Consider the following 24,910-nt stretch of genomic DNA (forward strand, 5'->3'; position numbering starts at 1 on the left):
GTTTATTACTTGTCTCTCTTGACTGAAATGAGAACTGCAGTGAGGGCAGGGACTTTGGTTTGTCCTATGAAACTCCAGGCGTAATGCAGTTTGTAAGCATGAGGGGAAGGAAGCGGAGACGAAGGCAAAAGCAGCTGGAGTGGAAGAAGAGCTCCAGCAGTTTACTTAGTCTCTAATTCAGTCAGTTCTTGTGGGCTGTTGCTCACAGATGTATAAATCAAGGACCACCCACATATTTGCTCATTAAAGAAACACAAAAGGAAAAAAAAAACCCTGAAACTAGAAAACCCCTGAATTCAGTCTCTTCAGATAATTCTTCTTTAAGTTCCAAAACAATAATATTTACAAACAGCCAGGGATTTTTTTTTGTTTTTAATGCTAGCTCAAATTTTAATTTGTTCTATTTTTTGTTTGGTTAATCCTCACCTGAGGATATTTTTTCCACTGCTTTCAGAGAGAGTACAAAGGAGGGAGGGAAAGAGAGACAGAGGCAGAGAGACAGATCAATGTGAGACAGACACACCAATGAGAGAGAGACTGGTTGCCTCCCGCAGGTGCCCCACTGGGGGTGGGGCGGGAGCCTGCAACCCAGGTTACTTGCCCTTGACTGGGAATGGAACCTGAGACTCTCTGGTGCAAGGGCGACGATCTAACCACTGAACACACTGGCCAGGGCAATTTGCTCTCTTTTTATTTTTAGAACCAAAACACATACTTGAGGGAAAAATACTACATTTTTTCATGTTCTATTTCAAAGTACAGATTTCTAAATGTAACTGAATAGCCAGATTGTTTTCATTTTCTTTTTTTGAAGAAATTCAAACTTATGAAATAAAAAATATCACAAAGAGTATCAACAGAATCTGAAAGTTTAAAGAAAGCATTCTTATTTAGAATATTTAACTGAAAGAAACATCTTCAATAATAAATTTGTAACATCTTTTTACAACCAAACATAAATAAAATGGCTGAGGCAAAGTCATTTTTGATTAACAGTTATTATTGCTTTAATTCCTGCTCAAGAGTTTGATTTTTACAGACTATTTTCAAATAAAATTACTGTATGGACAAAAAATGTTATCTTGATATTGCTTTAATTCTGTAGTCTTTTTTCAAATTCCTTTCTCTCGATTGTAGTTCTTTGTTTGACTTTCCTCTTTTAAAGATCTGATTGTTAGAGAAGAACCCAAAGTAATCTGAATTCTATGCTATTTGGTTAATGTGACTAAAGAAGCTTATCCTGTGGGTTCTTAGTGTTTTTCTAAACTGAAAAAGTACTCTATAATAAATATGGCTGAATTACACTGTCTTTGGAGACCTGTGCTACATAACATAGTTTGCTAACTTAAAAAGTTTGACAGAACACTGTAGGTTAGCTACCTGTTTAGATTTAACCAATGCAAATCTAGAATGACACTTTAGGACCCACCTGCATTTGAGAAAAGTCTATCTAGTTGTGAGGAATCTTTCTGACTGAGATCTTACAGAATACAGGAAGAGTTGTTAGTGGGCTGAGAGGTTGCTAAAGACCATTGTTACACACTACACCCCTGCTGTTCTACAATAATTATTAAGGCATTTTTTACTTTTGTGGAATGTTGAAAAACAATTTGTGACCCCAGCACTAAAAAACTTGTATTTGTGCTGCATTATTTAAATTACTAAAATACCACTAAACTAATGGCATAAGCTAAAGTCACTGTTCCCTTTTATTTGCTACAAAATCATTAAAAACCATTTAAATTATGAAATAAAAATACAAAAGATACAATATTGTGGAAAGGGCTCTTTTGGAAAAAGGTATGAAACATGCTTTAATTTCAATATAATTAAAATAAATCTGCTGCAAACAGATATTTTAAAAATCTCTACTCAAGGACAAACACTGAAAATATGCAAAACTATTACAACATATTTTATAAGTAAAAATTAGAAAATATTAAAAGAAATTTTTCATGTTGGACATAGTAAAATTGTAAATTACATAAATAAAATGTCACAGATTATAAGATTATTGTTCTGACGACCAATTCAAGTAAAAAACAAATCCTATTTTGATCTAAGTCAAATGGCATAACACTACCATAAACAATGTACCAAAAATATCAGAAACAAAATTCTTAAAGATTTCACTACTTTTGCTTACCTTAATCATAGTAAATGTTACATTTAACTCTCCTTATTCCATTAGAATAATCTCAAAGAAAATCTTTATATAATTGTAATAGCTGTATAGAAACATTTCAAAAAATAAATAAAAAAAATATTGTTAATGTTTCTGATAGCTAGGTGGGTACTGAAAACAGCCTAGTACAGAGTTCACTAAAATAATTGCATGGGAATAATTATGGTATTTTGGATATCAGAAATTGATTCCCCATTGCATTATATGATACACTGTTACATTTAACAATTTTATAAAGGCTGTATGATCTATATGTCCTACCACACTTACATATATTTAAAGTGTTAACATAAAAGTATATAAGTAAAATACACTTGGAAAAACTTGTAAATCTCCTTTATTTCAGTAGACAGAAGACTGTTTCAACGTCCTTGCTGAAAGAGTTCTTGATGTTGCCATGAAACTGGAAGAAAAAACCCCATAGAGATTTGAGATAAGTTAACGGTGCAGACTAATGGTACATAACAGTATAATGGAAAGACCTGAGATAAGTTAGTGCCGAAGATGTCAAAGTTTAAATGGCACATTGGCCCTTTACTAGAGAGGGGATCCTGACAAAGTGATTTAAGGCTCCCCAAGGAGAATTTCTTCATCTGCAAAAGAACAACAGTATCTCTCTCTCTCTTAGGTATCTTGTGAGAATTAAATGGAATAAATGATGTAATGTGTCTGGCACACAGGGCTCATTTAGTCCCTTACTTTAGTTCCATTTAAGGTGTTGAACGACAGCATCATGAATAAAACTAAACAGCAAGTGGGCCACAGGGATTTTCATATCTTTAGAAGGATGTAGTTTCTGTAAGTGTGGGATTATCTGCACTCATAAAAACTAAATGATGTGCTTATATTGCCTCCTAATTTTTTTTAGAGTTACTTTTGGATACTATAATAAGTAGAGAATAGTTTATTTTATTTTTATTTTTACTTGGCTAATATAACCAAGGAGGTACCAATTAAAAATTTTGAGAATCAAAGCTGCACTTGATTCCAGAGATATCTTTTTTAGCATCACAAGCAACTTAATTATTAAGAACACAAGGAAGCTCCAACTATGAGAATCTTTACAAAACAATTACATTCAAGATGTCAACTTTTATTCCTAGGTTTGCCACATCCATGCTTAGAGTGTTTATCATTACAGCAACAGCAGCAATCTATCAAATTAACCAAAAAGGGGTATATACTCTCCCACTCTTGTTTCTTTCTCCCTCCTTCAGAGTTTTTTTCAGATTGCTTTTTTGGTGAAAAATTTCCAGTCCTGTTTAAATTCATTTGGTGGGGCAGAGAGGAAAGGGAAAGATAAACAGATAATTACACCACCACACAACACTCACATGCCTTATGTGAGACACGCACACAAAAAGTACCATGGGAGTACAAGAGGAAATGTTAAATGGGAGTTAGGAGTTCAATGCGGCCTGCATTCAGAGGTCTAAGTGGTGAGAGATGAGGTTATACTGTATATACAGGACTGTGAAGGGCCCTGTATTTCAAGCCAATTTGAATTTATCCTTTAGGTGTTAGGTGCCAGTGTCAACTCTAATGCAGAGGTGCTCCGGTGATCAGATTTCTCTTTTTTTCTTGTTTGTGAAATTCCCTTAGGTCAGGGGTTGTTTTTGTTTTCTTTTTTAAAAATTATAGTTGACATACAATATTATATTAGTTTCAGGTGTGCCATATAGTGCTTGGACATTTTATACCTTATGAAGTGATCACAGTAAGTCTAGTAACCATCTGTCACCATACATAGTTATTATGATATTGACAATATTCCCTATGCTGTCCTGATCAGATTTCTTAATTAGAAATTATGTTAATAGGTTGCTTCTTGTCCAAATCAGACAGATGAAATTAATTCAATTAATTTTTTCTACTTATCAATTTGTAAGAAAATGCAGGGCTGAGAATTTTTAAATTTAAAAGAAATTCTTTACAATTCTCTGCTTAAGACATTAAGAGGTCAACTTTATTAAGAGCATATTTTAACTCTAACAGTAGACTATTTGGGTGTTAGAGAATAACTAGTTTTTGCAGAATTATTAATAATTGTTTTAAAATTTTGCTTTAACTCTGGTAAATACGTATTTCAATTTAATTTAAAAAATCTATATTATATAATAATCATAATATTTTACAAACAGAATTACATTGAAGAAAAATATTTTCAAGTTCCAGTGGCAAACTACCATGCTGTCCTATCAACACATCTCAATTAACTCCATTTTCCTTTCTGCCAAGAGTATATTAGAATACAGACAGAAAGAGAAAGACTGCTTTATTGGATTGAAGTTTCTTTTCCCACCTTGGTTTTTTAGTCTATTTTTCTCCATTTATTATAATAATGTATGCTCCCAGTAGAAAAATACAGAAAAACACTTTCCACACACCCCAAATTTTATTACCCAGAGGCAGACAAGCTGAAATGGTGGTGTACTTCATATCAGTATTTATATGCATTTCTTTGATTAAATAGGTAAATTTACATGACATAGCTTTAAAAAACTGTCATTAAAACTTCAGTAAGCCCTTTGATGATTACATTATATTTCATGGTATGAGTTAACTATAATTTTCTTAATGATTCCCTAAAAGTTAGGCTTTGTTGAAGAACATATGAGTGATATTAACAATTCTTTTTCTTCCATCTTTTGGCAACTAGATTTTCACCTGACAACATAATTTAACTGTCTGGTATTTGAACAATTCTACTCATCTGCACAGAAAAATGACTGCTATGTATCACCACTTGTTGTAAATGCCATTTTATAAATATAAAAAGATAAAAGTGAAAACTCAATGAAGCAAGCATTAAAACTTGCGAAACTCACCGTAAGTCCAGGGAACTTGTGAAAGCACACCTGAGTCAGGAGGGTAAGGGTATGCAGCTTGTGGTAATGGTTGATAGGACGCATACTGTGAAAAAGCTGGCTGCCGGACATTGTAAGAAACAGGTATTTGAGATGGAAAATACCCATTTTCTGGCATAAAGTCGTATGTTTGTGGCCCCCCAGCAAAGTTATCAAAGTACTGAGAATACAAAAGATCAGAATGTGTATTTTGCACAGTACTTGGAACTGCAGTCAACATCTCAGGAGCAAGTGGCTGTACTTCAAGCGATGCTATGCCCTGGTATGTCTGGGTAATGGCACTGCCATTGTTGCTGCTGTAATGATAAACACACCAAGTATAGGAAGGATATAAAGTTCCAAATGAGTGTTCAGAAGCATTATATATTGGGGTACATCCATATTGTGGAGGCTCGTGCTCATATGTGGCAGCATTCTGAGTTAGGGCCTTTGAATTTTCATTACTCTGTTGTTCTGCTGCTTGACTGACATTAAGGGCTATGTTCTCAGATGCTTCAACAGGTACTGTGCTGGGCTTCGATGTGTCTTTCATATATTTTTCTTTTGACTCAGCTTTTGCAGGTTGTGTTTCATTTATTTGTGGAACAGGTATTTTGTTTTGGACAAATATGGGTTCTGGAGAATTAGTGCCTGTAGAATTTTTAATAGATGAATTTAATATTTCATTATCTTGAAGTTCAATGACAGTGTCATTCATTTCTAAATTGGCATGGATATCCCTCACAAAACAGAAAATAGGCTTTGAGGGCACTGATGCAGCAGGCAGAAGAGAAGCATCAGTTCCTGGTTTTATGTCTGAGGGATCTAGGGAATTGTTAAGAAATTTCTGTGAAGGTGTTTCATGGTCTTCTGAAAAGGTGCCATCTATGCTTTTTTGGTCAAAAATTACAAAATAATAATCTTTCTTATTCCTTTTTGCTTCAGCAGCACTAAAATTCACATCTCTCTTCTTCATGCTATTTACATTTCCCTGTTGTACAGAGAAATTCTCTGAAGCATCAGATGAAACTTTAGTTAAATCTATTTTTCCCGCCGACTTCAACGTGCAAGTGTCTTTTAAGTTCTTTAAAGGTAAAGGTGAGCCAGGTAGTGATCTTTGCATTTCAACCTTTTTTGGAGATCCAAAGCTTCTCTGCTGGTTGTTAGATGAACTTGGTCCTATTTCACTTTCACTTTTGGGATGAGATCTTGTGGTCCTATTAAGTGTAACATATACATAAAACAATTTTAAATATACAGTTGCAAAGTTTTAATATAAATATATTTGAAATTTTTATTCAGGAGAAGAGTTCTTAAGATTAACATTTTCTCTTTCTATTGGCTGTATACAAGTACTATATTTCCCGTTTTACCACCTTGGCTTGAATTTAGATACTCCACATTTCAAATACATATTTCGAAAATATACAGTGCTTCCAATATTGTAAAGAATTTTATGCTTTTGACATTTACTGATAGAGGCTTTTAGAAGTGGAAAAGCATCACTATTCATTTTTTTTAGTGTAGTTTCTAATTCATATACCTCCAACCCACTGACATTCCTCTTTACTTACATGTGGCTATATATAACTGGTGAACTACCAGATGTGCCCTGCCCCCGAAGACCTTGTGTTATCGCTAACTGTTAAGATATTTTGTCTGTTCAAGGTCGAGAATAGGAAAAGCAGACCTCCAAAATTCCTTGCCAGTTTAATATCCTTTGCATTCCTACATAAATTTAGTTTCAAGCTGGCTGAAGGAAGAATCCATTATGGGAATGTACAGAGCCAAACAGTTAATACAGGTCCCCAAGGTAATTCTATCTTTTGGTGTCTCATCTGTTGAAAAGAAAAAAGTAACCATTCCTCTACAATCAAGAGAAATTAATCTTTGGCCTTGAATTTGTATGTTCCACTTAATGAAACTAAAAGCTCCACATTTTACTTACTCCAGTTTCCTTAAAAAGCACTTTAATGATAACCTAGATCATCCAACCCCATACAAGACTTTGAAAATGTCAAGAAAGTACAATTTTGACTTTGTCACATTCCCAATGATGTTTCAGAGATGCCTCCACCTTATGACTGACAGTTGCCTGCATCATCTGTCCTCTTATGTATTCTCTTAGAGAATACTCTTTCATGAAGATAGCATCTTTTATTAACCTTATAATCCATTTTCCTGCTAAGTGAAACAAAGTTTGATTCTTTGAGTGTAAATACCACCTATAGTTAGTTACCAAAACCAAGATGATTACAGAGCTGGTTTATGTTATCCTTCTAACAGCCTGTTCATCTTTACACCACTGCATAACTACTGAGAGTCACGTGTGCCAGGAAATAAAATGCTGTATCTATCTTTTTAAAAAAATCCTCATCCAAGGACATGCTTAGAGAGAGAAAGAGAAGGGGGGGGGGGAGAGAGAGAAATAGCAACTGACTGCCTTCCGCATGTGCCCCGACTGTGGACCGAACATACCTCATGCATGTGCCTTGAACAGGAATTGAATCGGCAACCCTTTATTGCACAGGACAGCACTCAACCAACTGAGTCACTCTAGGCTAAACTGCTGTATTTAAAGAGGCAAAACTACCCTGACCAGTGTGGCTCAACTGGTTGGGTGTTGTCCTGTGCACTGGAAGATTGCTGGTTCGATTCCCAGTCAGAGCACATGCCGGGGTTTGTGGGCCCTACGCTCAATCCCTGACAGGGTAGGAGGCAGCCAACTGATGTTTCACTCTCACATCCATTTCTCTCTCTCTCCCTCCCTCTTGCTTCCTTTCTTTCTAAAGATCAGTAAGAAAAATACATATATGTTAAAAAAAGGAATAGCCTACCTTATGTAAAAAATGTTTTAAAAGCAAAACCAAGAGAGACAGAAATGAGGATGCGTATCATATATTTTTTATTTTATATTACTCACTCTCCTTTACAAAACAAAAGAAAAAATGGAAAAAATGAAGCTTATCATAAATTGAAGATCTTACAGCGTTGAATAAAACAAGAGATGATCAGCAAGTCCAGTGGAGCCACTTCATGTCAAAATAAGAAAAACATAATGTAGTGAGATGTTCATAAAAATAACTCAGTTTAAAGAGCTAGGCTTTATTTTGAAATCAAGTTCTTTGTATAGTATAGTGTTAAAACACCCTCTTATGCAACACTGGTGTATTTATAATATGTGTTTGCCTATGACTAAGCTCCCACTTAGTAATATAAGTTGGCAATTTATATCTTTTAACCAATTTTGAAATGTGACTGGTCTGTAAAGTCCACAAGATTAGAAAACTCAATCTAATCACTTATCCTATTCTTTTACGCCATTTTTAGTAAAACCAGTCACTAAGTCCCACCAATTCTTTAAGTAATATCTTGTCAAATATGAATTTTACTTTTTTTAATGTAAAACCATCCCTCTTTTCTAAGCCCTGGCTGACTTATGACTTCTACCTGTACTCAGAATCTCCTTACCCTTTACATCATTGAGAAAATACATTTCACAGGACCTTACCCTTCAATACTTACAGAATAAAGTTCTAACTCTTTAGGCATTGCTTAAGCAGCTGCATAATCTGAAACAATCTCTTCTCCCTCCTTAGCTTACTCTTGTCCCCTAAATTACATGTATGATCCAACACAGGTATATAAATAAATGTTTTAGTCTTGTTCCTTAATATGTGCTCAGTTTTGTTTCGTTTTTCTTCAGATAGGACTAACAGCAATCCCTACCTTGCATGCTTTAACGTTGTCTTTTCTTTGTTGATTTTTGTGACATCTTTCATGTTAACCTGTTTAAAAGATACAAAGTAAAGCTGCATTGGTGATGGTTTAAAATACAATATAAATTATTATTTTAATATCAGATATTTGCAATTGGCTTGTTCTGTCATCATCTAAAATACACTAACACTACACTCATTAATGACCCTCCCCTTTGAAAAGCAGTGACTCTGCTGGACTTCCCATATTTCATTAATGTTTGGAGACACTTTAAAAAAAAATGTGCAAAATTCTTTTTATCCTCACATTTTATAATAGATCTTGGAGTCCATTTCCCACTGCTCCCTCTTTTAGACCTTTCAGTAAACCAGTCACTAAGCCCCATTCTAAGTAATATCAAACATGGATTTTCCTTTTTTATTCTGCAAAACAGCACCCTTGTCTAAGCCCTGGATGACTTACTACTTCTAAGTGTACTCAGAATCTCTACCTTTAAATGACTGAAAAAACATGTTTCACAGGACACTATCTGTCAATATGTAGAGAATTAAGTTCAAACTCCTTAGGCTTATATTTAAGACATTTAATAATCTGAAACAATCTTCTCCATCCTTAGCTTGTCCACTAAGTTAATTTTTCTGTTTAGGACTTAATTTTAAACTCATTTCTCAAGATAGGTCAATAAGCATTGTGTCCTTGCTCATGCTGTTTTCCAGAACTTATATATTCTCTTCATTTCTACACTCAGATGATAACGTCTGTTTCCTTTAAAGCCAGGCTTTAGGTTTGTTATTCCACGAAATCAACAAATAAACCACCTCTCTCTCTTTTTTGCTTTTCTTCTCAATACTTACACCTTTTTAGTATGATAAACATACTTCCAAAACTTGGTTGTTTATTATGCATTTTCCTAATCTCTAGAACTAGTTTAACTAATGAATACAATTAGAGTAAGCTGAGAAAGAATCCTACCTTTCATTTTGCATATAGGTTTTTCTATACTTCTGAACTGAGAAATTCTTGAAAAATTTTAAGAGAAGCCTCTGAGAGCAAAGTAGAGGCACTAGTTAGTACAGACTGCCTGGTTTGACATCTGGGTTCTCCCATTTAATAATAACTGTCACACTAGGAAAGTTATTTATCTTTTCTATGTCTTAGTTTCCTTACCTTTAAATAAGAAAACAATAGTGTCTACATCATAAGGCTTTGTGAATAAAAAAGGTTAGTATTTGTACAATATCACAACAGCGTCAAGCACACAAAAAATGCTGTATAAAATTTGTTAAATAAAATGTGTTTATATAGGATTTCTATATCTTCATAATCATATATTTAAAAATATCTGTCCTGCCCTGGCCAGTGTGGTTTAGTTAGTGGAGCATCATCTTATGCACCAAAAGGTCGCTAGTTCGATTCCTGCTCAGGGCACATGCTTGGGTGGCAGGCTCAAGCCAACTGATGTTTCTTTCACATGGATGTTTCTCTCTCCCTCTCCCTTCCTCTCTAAAATCAATAAAAAAGTATTTAAAAAAAAATCTGTCCTATTTCTCCATGTGGATAATGGTCCAGAACACAAGCTCCATTGGCCAGTTTTTAATATTCACTACATTAACTACAGCCTTGTTACGTAGAGGCTGCTCAGTAAACACTTGGTCACTCACTGAACTCACATTGGTAATATTGGGCTTTCCCTTAAAAAAAATGATTAAAATTCAAATCCTTTCAAGAAAGGTTTTGTAAGTTAAATAATTTATTTAATTTGTACATTTAAAAGACATGTTCAAGGTATGTCTCATATACATTATAATTTATGTTTTACAGGTAATATAAATTGTTGAAACCAATACTTTCATATATTCATTTTGCAAGGCAGTATTTAAACTATTCTCAATTTTTACAATTCTGCTAACTACTTACTTGCTTAAAGGCTAGACTTGTTTTCAAAAATAATACTATATAGGTTTTGTTTTAAACATTCATTACCTTTTGTTTTTTACAGCTGGAAACAGTCGTATTTTTCTTTTGTTCCTGAGAGTCTTGATAGTTGTCTACAGTGATAGGTCGTTTTCTGGAAGAATCTGAAACATTTTTCATTCTGCTCTCTGAAATTGAGGGCACCTTCCTACAAGTACTGGATTTATTGATATTTTTCTTAGGTTTTACATGAACATTCATTTTTTCTTTTCTCTTCAGTTGGAAAGTTTTCTCTCTATTATGCAGCATTTGCCACAGGATGAAGGAAATGGTAAATTTGGCATTCTTAGTACATATTATCTTCATATGTTCAATAGTTTTCATGACTTTCACAATATGGGCCATTTTCCCTAAATCTTTCCGCGGGGCAACCAATATATTTTTTAGCAATGTAGAAAACTGATTGTAGTTGTATTCTAACTCTGTCACAGTGCTCCCGTAATTTATGGATGCTATACATGGCATGAAGTCAATATATGTGGAAGCAGAATACTCAGACTTCTTTAGAAGTTTTTTAATTTCTGAAAGTTCTTGAAGTTCTCTTGAGAACAAATGAAGAGCATAAGAGCAATTAGCAGCTTCGTTATGTTTGTAGATAACATCTAGATCTTTCTTAAGTTCAGAAATAGCAGTCTCTATCACTTTCCAAAGGCAATCTGTTGAGTTATCTTTAAGAAATGAAAAAGAAGCCATTTTTTCTTGGCAGTGAATCAACTCGGGAAGAAGTGACAAATCAAACCAAAGCATCCCTCGAAACCTTTGTTTATCTAGTTTCTTTGCCATTGAGTTTTTAAGAAAGTGAAGTGTTTCTGAGAGCATGGCTATTTCAATATAGGTTTCAGTGGCTGCAGGTTTTAAAATTATAGCCTCATGGTTGTGGTTTCCAACCACGTCCAAAACGTTTTCTTCTGTGATAAAAACATTTTCTCTGTTATCCTCTTGCAGCATCTGAAAGTACCTTTTTAAAATTGCTAAGTGATCAGTACATCTCAAAGTGAGTTCCTGTAATTTTTTAAAGTCTGCAAATTCAGCTTGATCCAGTATTTCACTAATACCACTGATATCTGGGTGTGAAAGCAAAGTACTGGTAAATCTACAGTTTTCTATGCTAACTGTTGCTTTGTTGATTAGATCATCTGACTTTCTGGAAGCCATCATAGTATTCTCCTCATGCCCAATATTAGAAATTTGTTCACTGCTTAAATTTTTAGACAATGTATCATATATCTTTTGCAATTTAGAAAAAGAAGATTGATTCATCTTGAGTAGTGTTTCTTTATTCTTCTGTCCTGAGTATTTTTTGTTGAAAGATTGTTTCTTCTCTTTCCAAACAAGACTCTTTGCAGCATCAAAAAAGATATGTTCCAGGCCATAAAGAGATATATTAATACCTACTGCCTCATTGCTCTTGATAAAATTAACTTTTGAGGTGATCATTTCAACGATAATCCACAAATGGTCCTGTTTTCCAAGTTGATAATCAACTTTAGGAGAACTCTCGTACTTACAGATCAGCTCTAACGTACTTTTTCTTAAGGTTTCTAGTTCTACTAAGCTATCTCCGAAGTTAACTCCACAGGTAAATGGAACAGAAAGAGAAAAGTCAAAGCAATCAGAACAACGCCTTAATATTGCTTCACACTCATTAATCTGTCGTTTGCATTTCAAGAATGCATAGTATGAATTTTCCTTTTTGGTGTTTTCTAATAAGTCAATTAATTGATCATGATAGTTCTGCAACTCACAGAATGCATTATATTTTAGCCTTCCTTGAAAAGCAGGATAGAAATTGGATTGTTGTTGAAATCCGCGTGGCCTGCCAAGCAGCTCACTGTACAATGTCTCATCATACCAAAGCAAGCTTCGGAATGTCGGTTCACCTCCTAAGAGGCTTTTTTTGTTTTCAATGAATTGAATAGTTTCCATCACCATTTGGAGTTCTACCAAGGAGTCAACAGCACATGGTTTTAATTTGTGTTTGCAATTATTCCACAGGTTTTTTTCTACCAACAGTCCTCTTGAAATCAAGATTTGCTCAAATGAACATTCTTGCTTTCTTTCAAAAGCTTCAACAAATAAAGGGAGAATATTTTGACAAATCTTAGTTTCTTCCTGTAGACTCTGCAAAGATGATGTCTCATCTGCCCTCCTCAAAATCTGAGCTAGCCTAGCTGTGACATCTGAATGATTAGCTGAGCAATGTTTTTCTTTTAATTTATTCATGTATGATGTAAGGTTCTTCTGAGGAGTAGTGACTTTGGAGGTTTCAGAGCAAACATGTAAAACAGATACAGGATTCACTCCTGAAATGTCTGGTTGCAAGGTGGAGTCAAACTGAGATTCATTACTAACTTTAATCACCTCCTTTTCTCTTTTGTTAAGCTGATTAGAAACTGTGTTATTCAAAGGAATTGCCTTAGTATTTTTAACGCTTAGATGAGAATCAATCTGGTTATTTTTAATTGTTTTCTCACTTAAATAGGATTTTCCTAAAATCTTATTCTTTTTATTTCTGTATTCATTCATAACAGTTGATCCTTTACTCATGCTTTTTGTATGAACTGAATCTTTTGCTTTTTCAGTTTGTTTCACTTTCCACATTTTTCTGTCCAGAATGTCTTTCTTTGAAACATATCTTTTGGAGGAACCCTTTATAACATCTTTTAAGAGCTGAGAACTATCACTGGAAAAAGGTCTCTTCATTGTATTTTCCCCATAACTTTTACTTTCTTCAGTTACTGGTATAAGATCCGACTCAGAATTCTCAGTAATGTTTGTTTCATTCCTGTCTATATGGACACAACTACTTGAAGAGCATTGTTCTGTCTTCAGAAGCTCCTTTCCGCCATGTCCTTGCTGATAGTGTGGTACATTGGTGGGTGCTGCAAAAGAACCGACAGCAAAAGTTCTCTGTTTATCCAAACAAGGTTCTGAAGATTCTTCCTCGGTGTGTGTCCCAGGAACAGTTGGTAACAATTGAGGAATACTATTACATTTTTGGCTTATTGTTAGAGTTTGATTTAATGGGTCCCTAAGGATGTTTCTTGTAATAGTGTCTGGTTTGGAACTCTCAGTAGGAGATGTCCATTTTTCTAATAAATTTACTTCCAGGTTTCTTTTGTAACCAGATAAAGTAAGGTTATCTGGTTTGTAGTTATCAACATTCAAAAAGTGCTTGACATTTGATTCTAAGACTGAAATAACTATGTCAGTTTTCACCTTTGTGTGAGCTATACAAGCTGCATCATAATTTTGGTCTGCGCTAAAACTTACGTTGTTTTCTTTTATGCAACGTAAAGATACTGAATTAGTTTTATTTATTACTTCATTAGCCTCAGCACTTCCTTTTATTGCATCTGTGTGTGCTATATGATTCTCAGGTGTTTCATATTTATTAATGTTAGATGAAGACTTTATGTCAATCTGATTTTCTTTTTTAGTTACTTTTTCATCTGGGCAGTCTGGGGAAAACAGACACCCCATTTTTCCAGAAAAGGGTTGAGGTTCTGATGATCTTGGATTTCTTATACAGGTATTGTCATAAGCTGACTGACTTGTACTTTGGGATGTGGAACACAGAGTTAACTGTGATTCAGGATATTCCTGATCACAAAATTCTCTCACATGAATAGTGGTGTGACTTCTGGAGACACTGTTGGCCATATTTTTCTTAGAAAAGCACTTTGTGATCCTCTCTCCACTTGTTCTATAAGACTGGTACTTCGATACGTGAGTTAATGATTTATCATCTTCAAATCCCAAAGCTTTTTTCTCTCCTGGTTTGTCACATTTTCTTTTTGGAAAAAAATGCTTAGTGGAATAATATCTTCTTTCAGAAAAAGAACTATAACCCTGAAGGTCACAAATTTCCCAAAAATTATTGCATATTATTGCATATGACTTTGGTAACGGGCCCTTTCTTGAAGTTTCTCCCACTTTAGCTATAAGCTCCAAAGATGTGTTAACTCGTCTATGAGCTTTTTTTAAGTAAAGAAGAGCTCTGTCAAGTTTTTTGGAAAGGCATTTGCTTTTGCATAAAGATACTTCACTATTTAGAATATCCAGGACACTCCTAATATGCTTTTCTGACTGTGAAAATGTTTTAATTCGTCCTTTGGATAACGAAGAAAAACGTTCAGATGAGTCTGGATTGGCTAGCTTCCTCTTTTTCTCACACATTTCATGACGTGGTTCATTCTGGCCCCTAAAAGGCGTATGTGGCTTTCTTTTGCTAATTCTCGATTCTGTATCCATGTCACTTCCAGTGTCATTACAGTCAGTGTTTGACTTTGTAAGGAAACACCTGCTTTTGTTATTTACTGCTGTGACATTCCAAAGTTCAGTGGGCAAAGGCCCACTGTTTTGTTCTTCAGGCGTGTGATTCATGTGTGCATTATGACTTAAGTCAAAAGAAAGTGAGATTTCAGATTTACTCACTAGTCCTGATTCTTGGCTTAAATTACCAAATTCATCCTCACATAGGTAATCTGAATTTTCACCAGAAAACCGGGAATAAATTTCAAATCCCGGAACTTTCCCCTCCTCCTCACTTATTTCTGGTTTTGTGGCTTCAGTTATATATTTGCAAAACTTATCTTTCAATGCAAGGGACTCAACAGTGGAACTGAATCCTGGCCTAAGTATATTAGCAACTGTAACTTGTAGATCTGGAAGTAAAATTGGGTTCAAGAGCTCTGCTTCGTCTTCTTGTGCAGAGGAAGAATCAGAGTAACGCTGATTAGTAGGCTCTTTTCTTGTGGTGCTTTTCAAAATTTCATTCTCCCTGTTATTGCTTCCTAATAGATATTCCCAATCGATACGAGACTTCAGAGCTTCATACAAGGCCCCAAATTCTTCACACAGTATGCTTCCATGGCTATGAGTATCTTGTTGATATAGAAAAGCATCATCACACTGTTCTGATTCTACTTCAATTTCATTTTCCAATTCAAAACTTTGAAGAACTAAGTTGTCACGTATTGACTGATGAAAGGAGTTTTGTAAAGTGTCTTTATCCATACCCACCTCACAATCAGAAGCTCTAGGCTTTACTAACAACCCCAAATATGGACTCTCAGAGCAAGTTTCTTTAAACTTGTATCTTTGGTGATCTTCATGACTTGTGTCTAATGTGGACACCGTAGCACTGTCTTTCTGTATTGCAGCATTTGAGGGTACACACATTGAGATTTTGGGACATATGGTAGTCAAATGCTCTACACTCCTCATGGTATTTTGTGTATCTTTTTGTTTTATGGCAGTGATAGTATCTTCAGTTTCCAATAATGAAGTTTCTGTTGATACATATTTTTCCCCCCAAGTCAAATAAAATGTAGACAATCCTTCAGAACCCAGAATTTCTACATTATTGTAATTTTTATTCTCCTGCCTTTCATCTATATTAATAAAATTGTTTGTATGAAAATCCTGCTTCTCATGTCCACATACATCTTCTATGTTGTTTTCTGTAGGTGAAGCAATGTTTTCCTCTTTAGCCTCAATTTGTTTTTTTTTATCATTAGCTCTTCGTTCTTTGAAATCAACATTCAGGTGTATGTCATTATTCAGCTGTGCATTACAGAACAGAGTATAATCTGGACCTTTATCGTCCATTTGGGAAGTTTTTTTATGGTCTCTTTGAATGTTTTCTAATGACACTGGATCACTTTCATTTTTCCTATGGACACATGTACGTTCTCTAGCTATGCTGCAATTTGAATTGTTATGAGCTGTTTTAATGTCATGAGATGAAGTAACTGTATCCATTGGCAGTTCTTTGGCCTGAGGAATGTCTTTTGCTTCCTGGAAAGCATCAGTTATAATGCTAATACAGTTCTGATTTGTTTTTTCCAATTTCAGTTCCATTAATTTTTGAGAAATGGCAAAACCGGTATGACTGTTGTCTTCATTGTCCAAACAGTGTTGAGGATGCTTTTGTGAAAGGCTTTGCACTCTTGGAGTAAGATTATTTTGTAATTCCAATGGTAGATAACCTAGCTTATATTTATTCTTTGTGGAAGATTTTGGTATTTGTAACTCTTGAGTGATTAATATTTGATCACGATTTTTTCCAAAAGAATCAAGACTCCCATCCTCTTTGTATTCTTGGTGCAAAGTAATGCAATTATCTATTGGACTAATTTTTGTTTCATTAGTACAATAATTATCAATTTCTTTCCACAAATTTTTCTTTTCTAAATGTTTGGAATTGTCTTTTAGGCCAGTGAAGTTTCTCAACTTTCCAGTATTTTGAATATACTTATGTATGCTTTCTTTCCTCTGGAATGGAAAATCTGCAGATGTTTTGCGACCAGTCTGACATATAGTTTTTAAGGTAGAAGACTGTGATTCCTGAGAGATGTGACTGTTATGCCCTTTTGTACGAGTACTCACTGATTCAAGAGAGTTATGTAGTTCACTATTTTGTTTGATTAAAAGTGGGATGTTACTTCTCTGTTGGGATCTCTGGGCTTTTTCTTCACTTTGTTTTTGGTTTTCAACTTTTGAAACTACATTTGACAAACATGTTGGGAAGGAACAATTGTCTTGGTCCTGACACTGTGCCATGGTAGTTTTATTGGGAGTTGTATAATCACAGTTCTTAGAGCCCATGCTGTGAGCCTGAGATTGTGAACCATCAAAAGAAATTTTGAAGCAAGGAGCATCCAAACAATTACGAAGACTAGCATCATCTCCAGGCATGACTTCTGATGAGGAGGCAGAACTAGTTGGCACAGACAGGTTTATTTCTGAATTAACAAAATCTAAACTCTTCTTAAATGGCAAACTCTTATTTAAACCTGTAATGTTACTATGTTTTTCCATGCTTTCTTCTCTCCTCGCAAGTCTTGGGTCTTTGATGAGTTTTGAAGTAATAACTGTGCTTGAGCCAATATTGTTATGAAGAGGGAAAGCAGCAGGAAGACCACTTAAAACATTTTTAAGATGTGTCAAATTTAACAAGAGGTCACCATTAACACTTTCTCTGGTATCACTGGGAATAAATGAAAGACCTGAATCATATGCATGTACTTCAGAAGTGTCTCTACATTCTGTTAAATTGTGCTTCATCTGTCCATTGTATGTTTCAAGTACAGAAATGTTTCCATTTTGCACATCTTCATAGGAACTAGAAATATTTGAGTTGGAAGAATTTATCTCAGAATTTAGCACACTGCATGAACACTTTTCCTGAACAAATGCATCAATAGGTTTTCTGAAATGCTCAAAGATGATAGTAGCATCTTTTCCTTTTCCAATTCTTTTGGCAACGGTACAGTTATTCAGAGAGCATGTTCTTTCTGTGAAAATAAAAAGAAAATAGGAAAAATAGGAAGAAAAAGTATTTCTACAGCTTACTCTATTAAATAGAAGTAAACAATTTTAATTGAAAGTTCTTCAAATTACCTAATGATGGTTAAACTATGTTCTCAGCAGAAAAAGGAACAAACCAATAAAGTATAAATGACAAAGCATGAAATTCTGTTCCTTAAGACCTTACTAAAGAAAGTATCTGCCATAAAAACATTGAATTCTGTCAAATACTAATTAATAGAAAAATTAAACAGGAACAAAAATGTTGCTTACAGGCCAGGTACTTCTAATATTAATTTCCTATATTCAGATAGTTGACAGTACCTACACATTAATAGGCAGAGTTGTGCCCTCCACCTACTGTCACTGTGCTTTTTCCCTCTACCGCCAGAGGACAGAACCAGGAAAGGAAGGGGAGTGAGGTGCAGAAATGAGGAATGAGAGGTCAGAAAGGTTCCACAGCCATGGCTGGGAGGCTCAGTTGGCTGGAGCACTGTACCATACACCAAAAGATTCAGGTTCAATTCCTGGTCAGGGCACATACCCAGGTTGTGGGTTTGATCCCTGATTGGGGTGCATATGGGAGGCAACCAATCTATGCTTCTTTCTCTCTCTCTCAAAATCAGTGGGAACAAATCCTCAGCTGAAGATTAAAAAAAAAAAAATTCCACAAAATATTTCCCAGGAGCCAAAAGCATAGTGAAATAAGCATATCTGCTAATAATATATGTAAATAAAACCTAAAAAACCTAGAAAATAAAACCAAATTTTCTTTTATAATTTATAAAAATGTATTTCTAAAATTTCGTAAAGAACTTCATGCAATCTTATAATAACAAAGGAACTTTAAAAAGTGCATATCCAGCAAGTAAAATGTTCAGACAGCATTCATAGCTAAGTAATACCATAAAAATACCTTTATTAAGACAAATTAATGATGAGACATTGTTTCTAAGATTTACGACATGTATAAAGTTATAATCATAGCACTGAGAAATACCATGAGGTTCTTTCCCCCAATATATTAAAGACTGATTTGTTGAAAATTTCTAAATTTTATAACCATTTGTGATTATACTTTTTAATTATAGTAAGCTATAGTAGAAATATGACCACAAATAAAGATGTAATTCTTAAGAGTGGGAACTATAGTGAACAGAAAAAAGGAAGGGTAGATTCCTACAAAACTCCTTGTAACAAAATAAAATCAAATTCATTGTAAATAAATAAAAACCATAAAAGTATTACAATAAAACATGGAGGAATAGTTTTATAATCTTGGGATAGAAAAAGTATGTCAGAAGAACAAAAATTTAAAAATGAAGTCAGTTACATACAAATGAAATATTTTTAAAAAGTCAAAATGCACTATAAACAAAATCCAGAATGAGACAACTCAGTACATAATTACAAATACGTTAGAGTACATAAAATATATAGAAATCTTCAAAAGGTTAACAAAAAGAACACAATAGAAAAGTGGGCATAGTACGTACCAAAAAAAAATATCACAGATTAAAGTTGTCAACAAACATGAAAAGATGTCCAACCCCACTAAGTGAACAAGATTCACATTTTAAAACTTTTTAGATTGGCATGTAGTCTGCATATGTAAGCACTCTTTTATACTGTTTATAAACTGGCATTAATTTCAGAAAAAAAGTAAATCTACAGTGTTTATCAAAATGTATAATCATCTACACCCAGCAAATACACTTTTACAGTTTATTCTTCTGAAATACTTGTACTAATAGCTAACATAAACATACAAGAATTTTTAGTGCTGGGCAAATCTTGGGTCTGTTTTCACAACCCTAATAAACTGTGCTGGCCTCACTCTGACAACTCCCTGACATCCTTCCCCACCACAAAGGTCTGTGGGCACTGGGTAGGTGGCAGCTGGACATGGTATACCCTACGACATTTGCTGAGTGGCCTCACACCCAGCACTGGTACTAACTTTGAACCTGTATCAGTCTGGTGAACACCACTTGCCCTTACCTTGCAACTCACTGAGAACCTGCCTCAAGCAACTTGAGTACCACCAGGGGCTATTTCAGTGACTAAGCTGGCAGGCAGAGGCAGATCTTGGAGTGCCTTGGGACATTTACTGACCTGTCCCTGGGCCCGGTGTTGGTAAAAGCCTGCCTTGGTGCACAGCTTGGTCCTTCCTACACACGCACAGGTCCTAGCAGAGGCAGCCACAAACTGGATTGCTTTGTAGCTCCAAACAGGTTCCCAGGGCCAGTTGCAGGAAGCATCTGACATTGGCCTGCACTAGAGTCACTCCCCCAAAAGGCCCCAGAACCAACACACCCAAGTGGCCAGTTTCAGACATCAGAACAGATCAAATTAGCTTCACAAGTGGCATATCCAAAGGGAGATCTGGGCAGGCACCAGACCCTGCTGAAGCGAATTCTGCTTTGTGTGGTCAGCACCTGTACAGCAGCTCATACACTGTGGTTGGGGTTGATCCTCACGGTCAGCCAGCCTGAGGATCTACAGTACGCATGAATGAGCCAATAGCAATGGAGACTCAATTAGAACAGGAGGGCCCAAATAACCGAAACAAGGGACATTCCTAGAGCACCCAGGTCAGTGGATCAAGGAGACTGTGCCACTGGGTCTCACATGACACATACTACGTAAGGCCACCCTACCAAAACTGGGAGTCATAGCAGATCTATTATAAAACTCAACACCAAGAAAACAAACAATTCAATTAAAAATTAGTCAAAGGACCTGAATAAACACTTCTCCAAAGAGGACATACAGATGGCCAATAGACATATGAAAAGATACTCAACATCACTAATCATCAGAGAAATGCGAATTAAAACCACAACGAGATATCACCTCATACCTGTCAGAATGGCTGCCATCAATAAGTCAACAAACAAATATTGGTGAGAATGTGGGCAAAAGGGGCCTCTCATGAACTACTGATGGGAATACAGACTTCTGCAGCCACTATGGAAAACAGTATGAAGGGTCCTCAAAAAATTAAAAGTGAAACTGCCTTATGACCCAGTGATTCCACTTCTGGGTATTTAACCAAAGCAACCCAAAACACTAATTTGAAAGAATATATGCAACCCTATGTTCACTGCAGCATTATTTACAATAGCCAGGATTTGAAAGCTGCCCAAGTGCCCATAAACAGACAAGAGGATAAAAAAGCTGTGGTACATATATAAAGTGAAATATCACTCAGGCATAAAAAAGAATGAAATTTGCCCTAGCTGGTTTTGCTCAGTGGTTAGAGCATTGGACCATGGACTGAAGGGTGCCGGGTTTGATTTCAGCCAAGGGCATGTACCTCTGTTGCAGGCTAGGTCCCCAGCCTTGGTCGGGGGGGTGAGTGCGGAAAGCAACCAAATTGATGTGTCTCTCTCACATTGATGTTTTTCTCTTTCTCTCTCTGTCTCTCCCCTTCTCCCTTCTTTTCACTCTCTCTGAAAAAAATATCCTCAGGTGAGGATTAAAAAAAAGAATAATGAAATCTTACCATTTGCAACAGCATGGATGGACCTAGAGGGTATCATGCTCAGTGAGTAAGTCAGTCAGAGAAAGACAAACACCATACGATTTTGCTTATATGTGGAATCTAAAGAGCAAAATAAATGAACAAAACTGAAAAAGACTCAGACACAGAGAATAGACTGATGATTGTCAGAGGGGAAAGGGTTTGGGGGACTGAGTAAAACAGGTGAAGGGATTAAGAATTATGTATTGGTAGTTGTAAAACAGTCACGGGGATGCAAAGTAAAGCATAGGGAATATAGTCAATACTATTGTAATTACTATGTATGGTGTCAGGTGGGTACTGGAAATATCGGGGGGAAGAGTCTATAAAGTATATGACTATCTAACCACTATACTGTACACCTGAAACTAACACAAAATAATACTGAATGTAAACTGTAATTGAAAAATAAAATAAAAAACGTAAGATAAATACAAACCAACATGGCAAAAGAAACCTAATTAGAAGTTTATTTAATGATCTCAATTTCATAATGTATGCTAGATGGATATTAACATATACATAATGTTAGTAACTTATAAAGTGATTAATGCCAAGTACGGTTTTTCTAAGTCTTTATGCATATTTGTTCATTTAATCTTCACAACATTTCCATTTTAATGGTGAGGAAGTGAAATTAAAAGTGATTTTCCCAAGATCACAGTTTATAAGCAGTAGAACCTTAATCGCTAGTTGTTTAAACTTAAGGCATTTTAAATTTATTATTTTTGGAATTCTCACTAACACAAGAAAAATGGACAAACTCAACATTTTCAATAATATAAGACACTGTAACAAAATGAAATTACAACCAATGAAGTAAACTAACAAACAGTTATTAGTGCCATATATTCTGTGATGATGGCAATGTTCTTTATCAGTGCTATCTATGATTGTAGCCAATAAACACATGGTTACTGAACACTTGAAATATGCCTGGTGTAACTGAGAAATTAAAGTCTTAATTTAACTTAGTTTTAACTAATTTTAATAGCCACATGTAACTAATGGCTACTGTGTACAGGATGGCAAAGGCTTAGAGTACTCTAGAGGGAGATGAGTATGGTGATGACCAATACATGTAGCCCTAACTTTGGGCATAGTATAGGTATTCCTCAAAGTTTATCATCCTGACCAATGTCTTCCTTTGATTAAAGTAATAAGCTGTAAGACTATGGATGGGCTGGAGTAAGGGAAAGGTCTTTACCTACTGTCTCAATTTTTAAGCCTTTTAACTGAGGGATAATGTGGATAGAATGACGAGGCAGAAGATCACCTAGAAAACTGGGCTTACTATAAACCAAAGAGACCTAACAGACATCCACAGAACACTCTATCCAACAGCAAAATATCCATTCTTCTTAAGTGCACACGGAACATTGTCTGGGACAGACCATATGCTAGGGTATAATACAAACCTCAAAAAATTTAAAACAATAAAATAATACAAATTGTATTCTCCAACCACATTGGAATGAAATTAGAAATCAACAGAAAAAAAGTTGGGAAATTTACATATATACAGAAGTTAAACAACATACTTCTAAAAAGCCATTGGGTTAAATAAGAAATCAAAACAAGTATTAGAAAATACTTTCAGATGAATGAAAGACACAATGTACCAAAACATATGTGATGCATCTAAAACAGTACTTACAGTAAAACTTATAGCTATAAATATACACCGTCAAAGGAGGAAGATTTTAAATCAATACACTAACCTTCTAAAGATAGCAGAAAAGGAGAGTAAACTAAACCTAAAGCAAATGGAAGGAAATACAGATTAGAAAGAAAATTAGCAAAAGAAAAAAGAAAGAAACCACAATGAAACCAGAAGTTGGTTCTTTGAAAAGATAAACAAATTGACAAACCTTTAGCCAAACCAAACAAAACAGACAGTAGATTCAAATTAGTATAAAAATGAGAGGCTATTACTACTGACCTTATAGCAATAAAAAATACTATAAAAAATACTATGAACAACAGGGTGCCAATAAATGAGATAAAATGGACATATTAGATTAAATGGACAAATCCCTACAAAGACAAAACTATCAAAACTGATACAAGAAGAAACATAAAATCCAAAGAGGCCTACAATAAGTAAAGAAATTGAATTAGCAATAAAAAAACTATCCACAAAGAAAAGCCCATGCCCAGATGGCTTTGCTAGTAAAGTCTAACAAATGTTTTAAGAAAAGTTAATGCCAATTCTTCATAGACTCTTCTCAAAAAAATGCAAGAGGAAGGAATACTTCCTAAATCATTCTAGGAGACCAGTATTACTCTCACACCAAAACCAGACAAAGACATCACAAGGAAGCTACAGATCAAAGCTCTTATGAATATGGACACAAAGGTCAACAAGTGAATAGCCAAATGACTTCAGCAACGTATAAAATGAAGAATGTGCCATGATTAAGTGGGATGTATCCTAGGAAGCCAAGGTTTGCTTAGCATCTGAAAATCAATTAGTGTGACACACCAGACTAACAGGGTGAAGAATAAAAACATGATCATCTCAATAAGACCTAGCAAAAGCATCTGACAGAATCCAAGACCCTTTCATGATAAATGCAATCGACCACTAGGAATAGAGAGGAATTTACTCAACATGATAAAGGACATAAAAAAAAAACTCACAGCCAACATCACACCAGTGGAAGATGGGAGCTTTCTCTACAAGTTCAGGAACAAGACCGGAACTTCTATTAAACATTCCACTGGTGAGCCTACCCAGGGAAATGAGGCAAGAAAAAGAAGTAAAAGGCATCCAGTTTGGAAAGAAAGTAAAACTATCCCTATTTGCAGATGACCTGATTGCATAAATAAACTACTAAAAACTCCTAGAATATTGAGATAAACAAGGTTGAAGGACACACAAAAATCAACAGTATTTCTATATTCTTGCAATGAACAATACAAAACAAAATTAAAAAAATAATTATATTTACATCAGGATAAAAAGAATACAATACTTAGAAATAAATTCAACAAAGGAGTATAAAACTCAACCCTGAAAACTTCACTTCACACCCACTAGAATGGCTATAATAAAAAAGTCATATAATAGCATGTATTAACAAGGAAGCAGAAACATTCTAACTCTCCATACACTGCTGGTGTAAATGTAAAATGGTGCAGTTGCTTTGGAAAACAGTATAGCAATTCCTCAAACGGTTAACACAGAGTAAACCATAGGATCCAGCAGTTCCACTCCTTAGCTATATACCCACGATAAATGAAAACACAGGTCTACACGAAAACTTGTACAAGGAAATTCATAGCAGAATTATTCATACTGTCAAAAAATGGAAACAACCCAAAAGTCCATCAGTTGATGAA

General features: G+C 35.0%; 1 protein-coding gene across 1 annotated transcript in view; it reads right to left on the reverse strand.

The window, feature by feature from the left end:
• Positions 1–2,357: 2,357 nt before the first annotated feature.
• The window catches only part of TEX15 (testis expressed 15, meiosis and synapsis associated), a 59,211-nt gene continuing 36,658 nt past the window's right edge, over positions 2,358–24,910 (reverse strand). Inside the window, exons 8-11 of the mRNA XM_081129262.1 lie at positions 10,735–18,026; positions 8,761–8,819; positions 5,014–6,248; positions 2,358–2,588 (exon numbers count right to left, since the gene is read on the reverse strand). Coding sequence (XP_080985388.1) covers positions 2,548–2,588; positions 5,014–6,248; positions 8,761–8,819; positions 10,735–18,026 — 8,627 coding nt within the window. The 3' untranslated portion in view covers positions 2,358–2,547. The remainder of the gene's footprint in view (positions 2,589–5,013; positions 6,249–8,760; positions 8,820–10,734; positions 18,027–24,910) is intronic.

The sequence above is a fragment of the Miniopterus schreibersii genome (assembly GCF_964146895.1).
Source record: "Miniopterus schreibersii genome assembly, chromosome: 2".
NCBI lineage: Eukaryota > Metazoa > Chordata > Mammalia > Chiroptera > Miniopteridae > Miniopterus > Miniopterus schreibersii.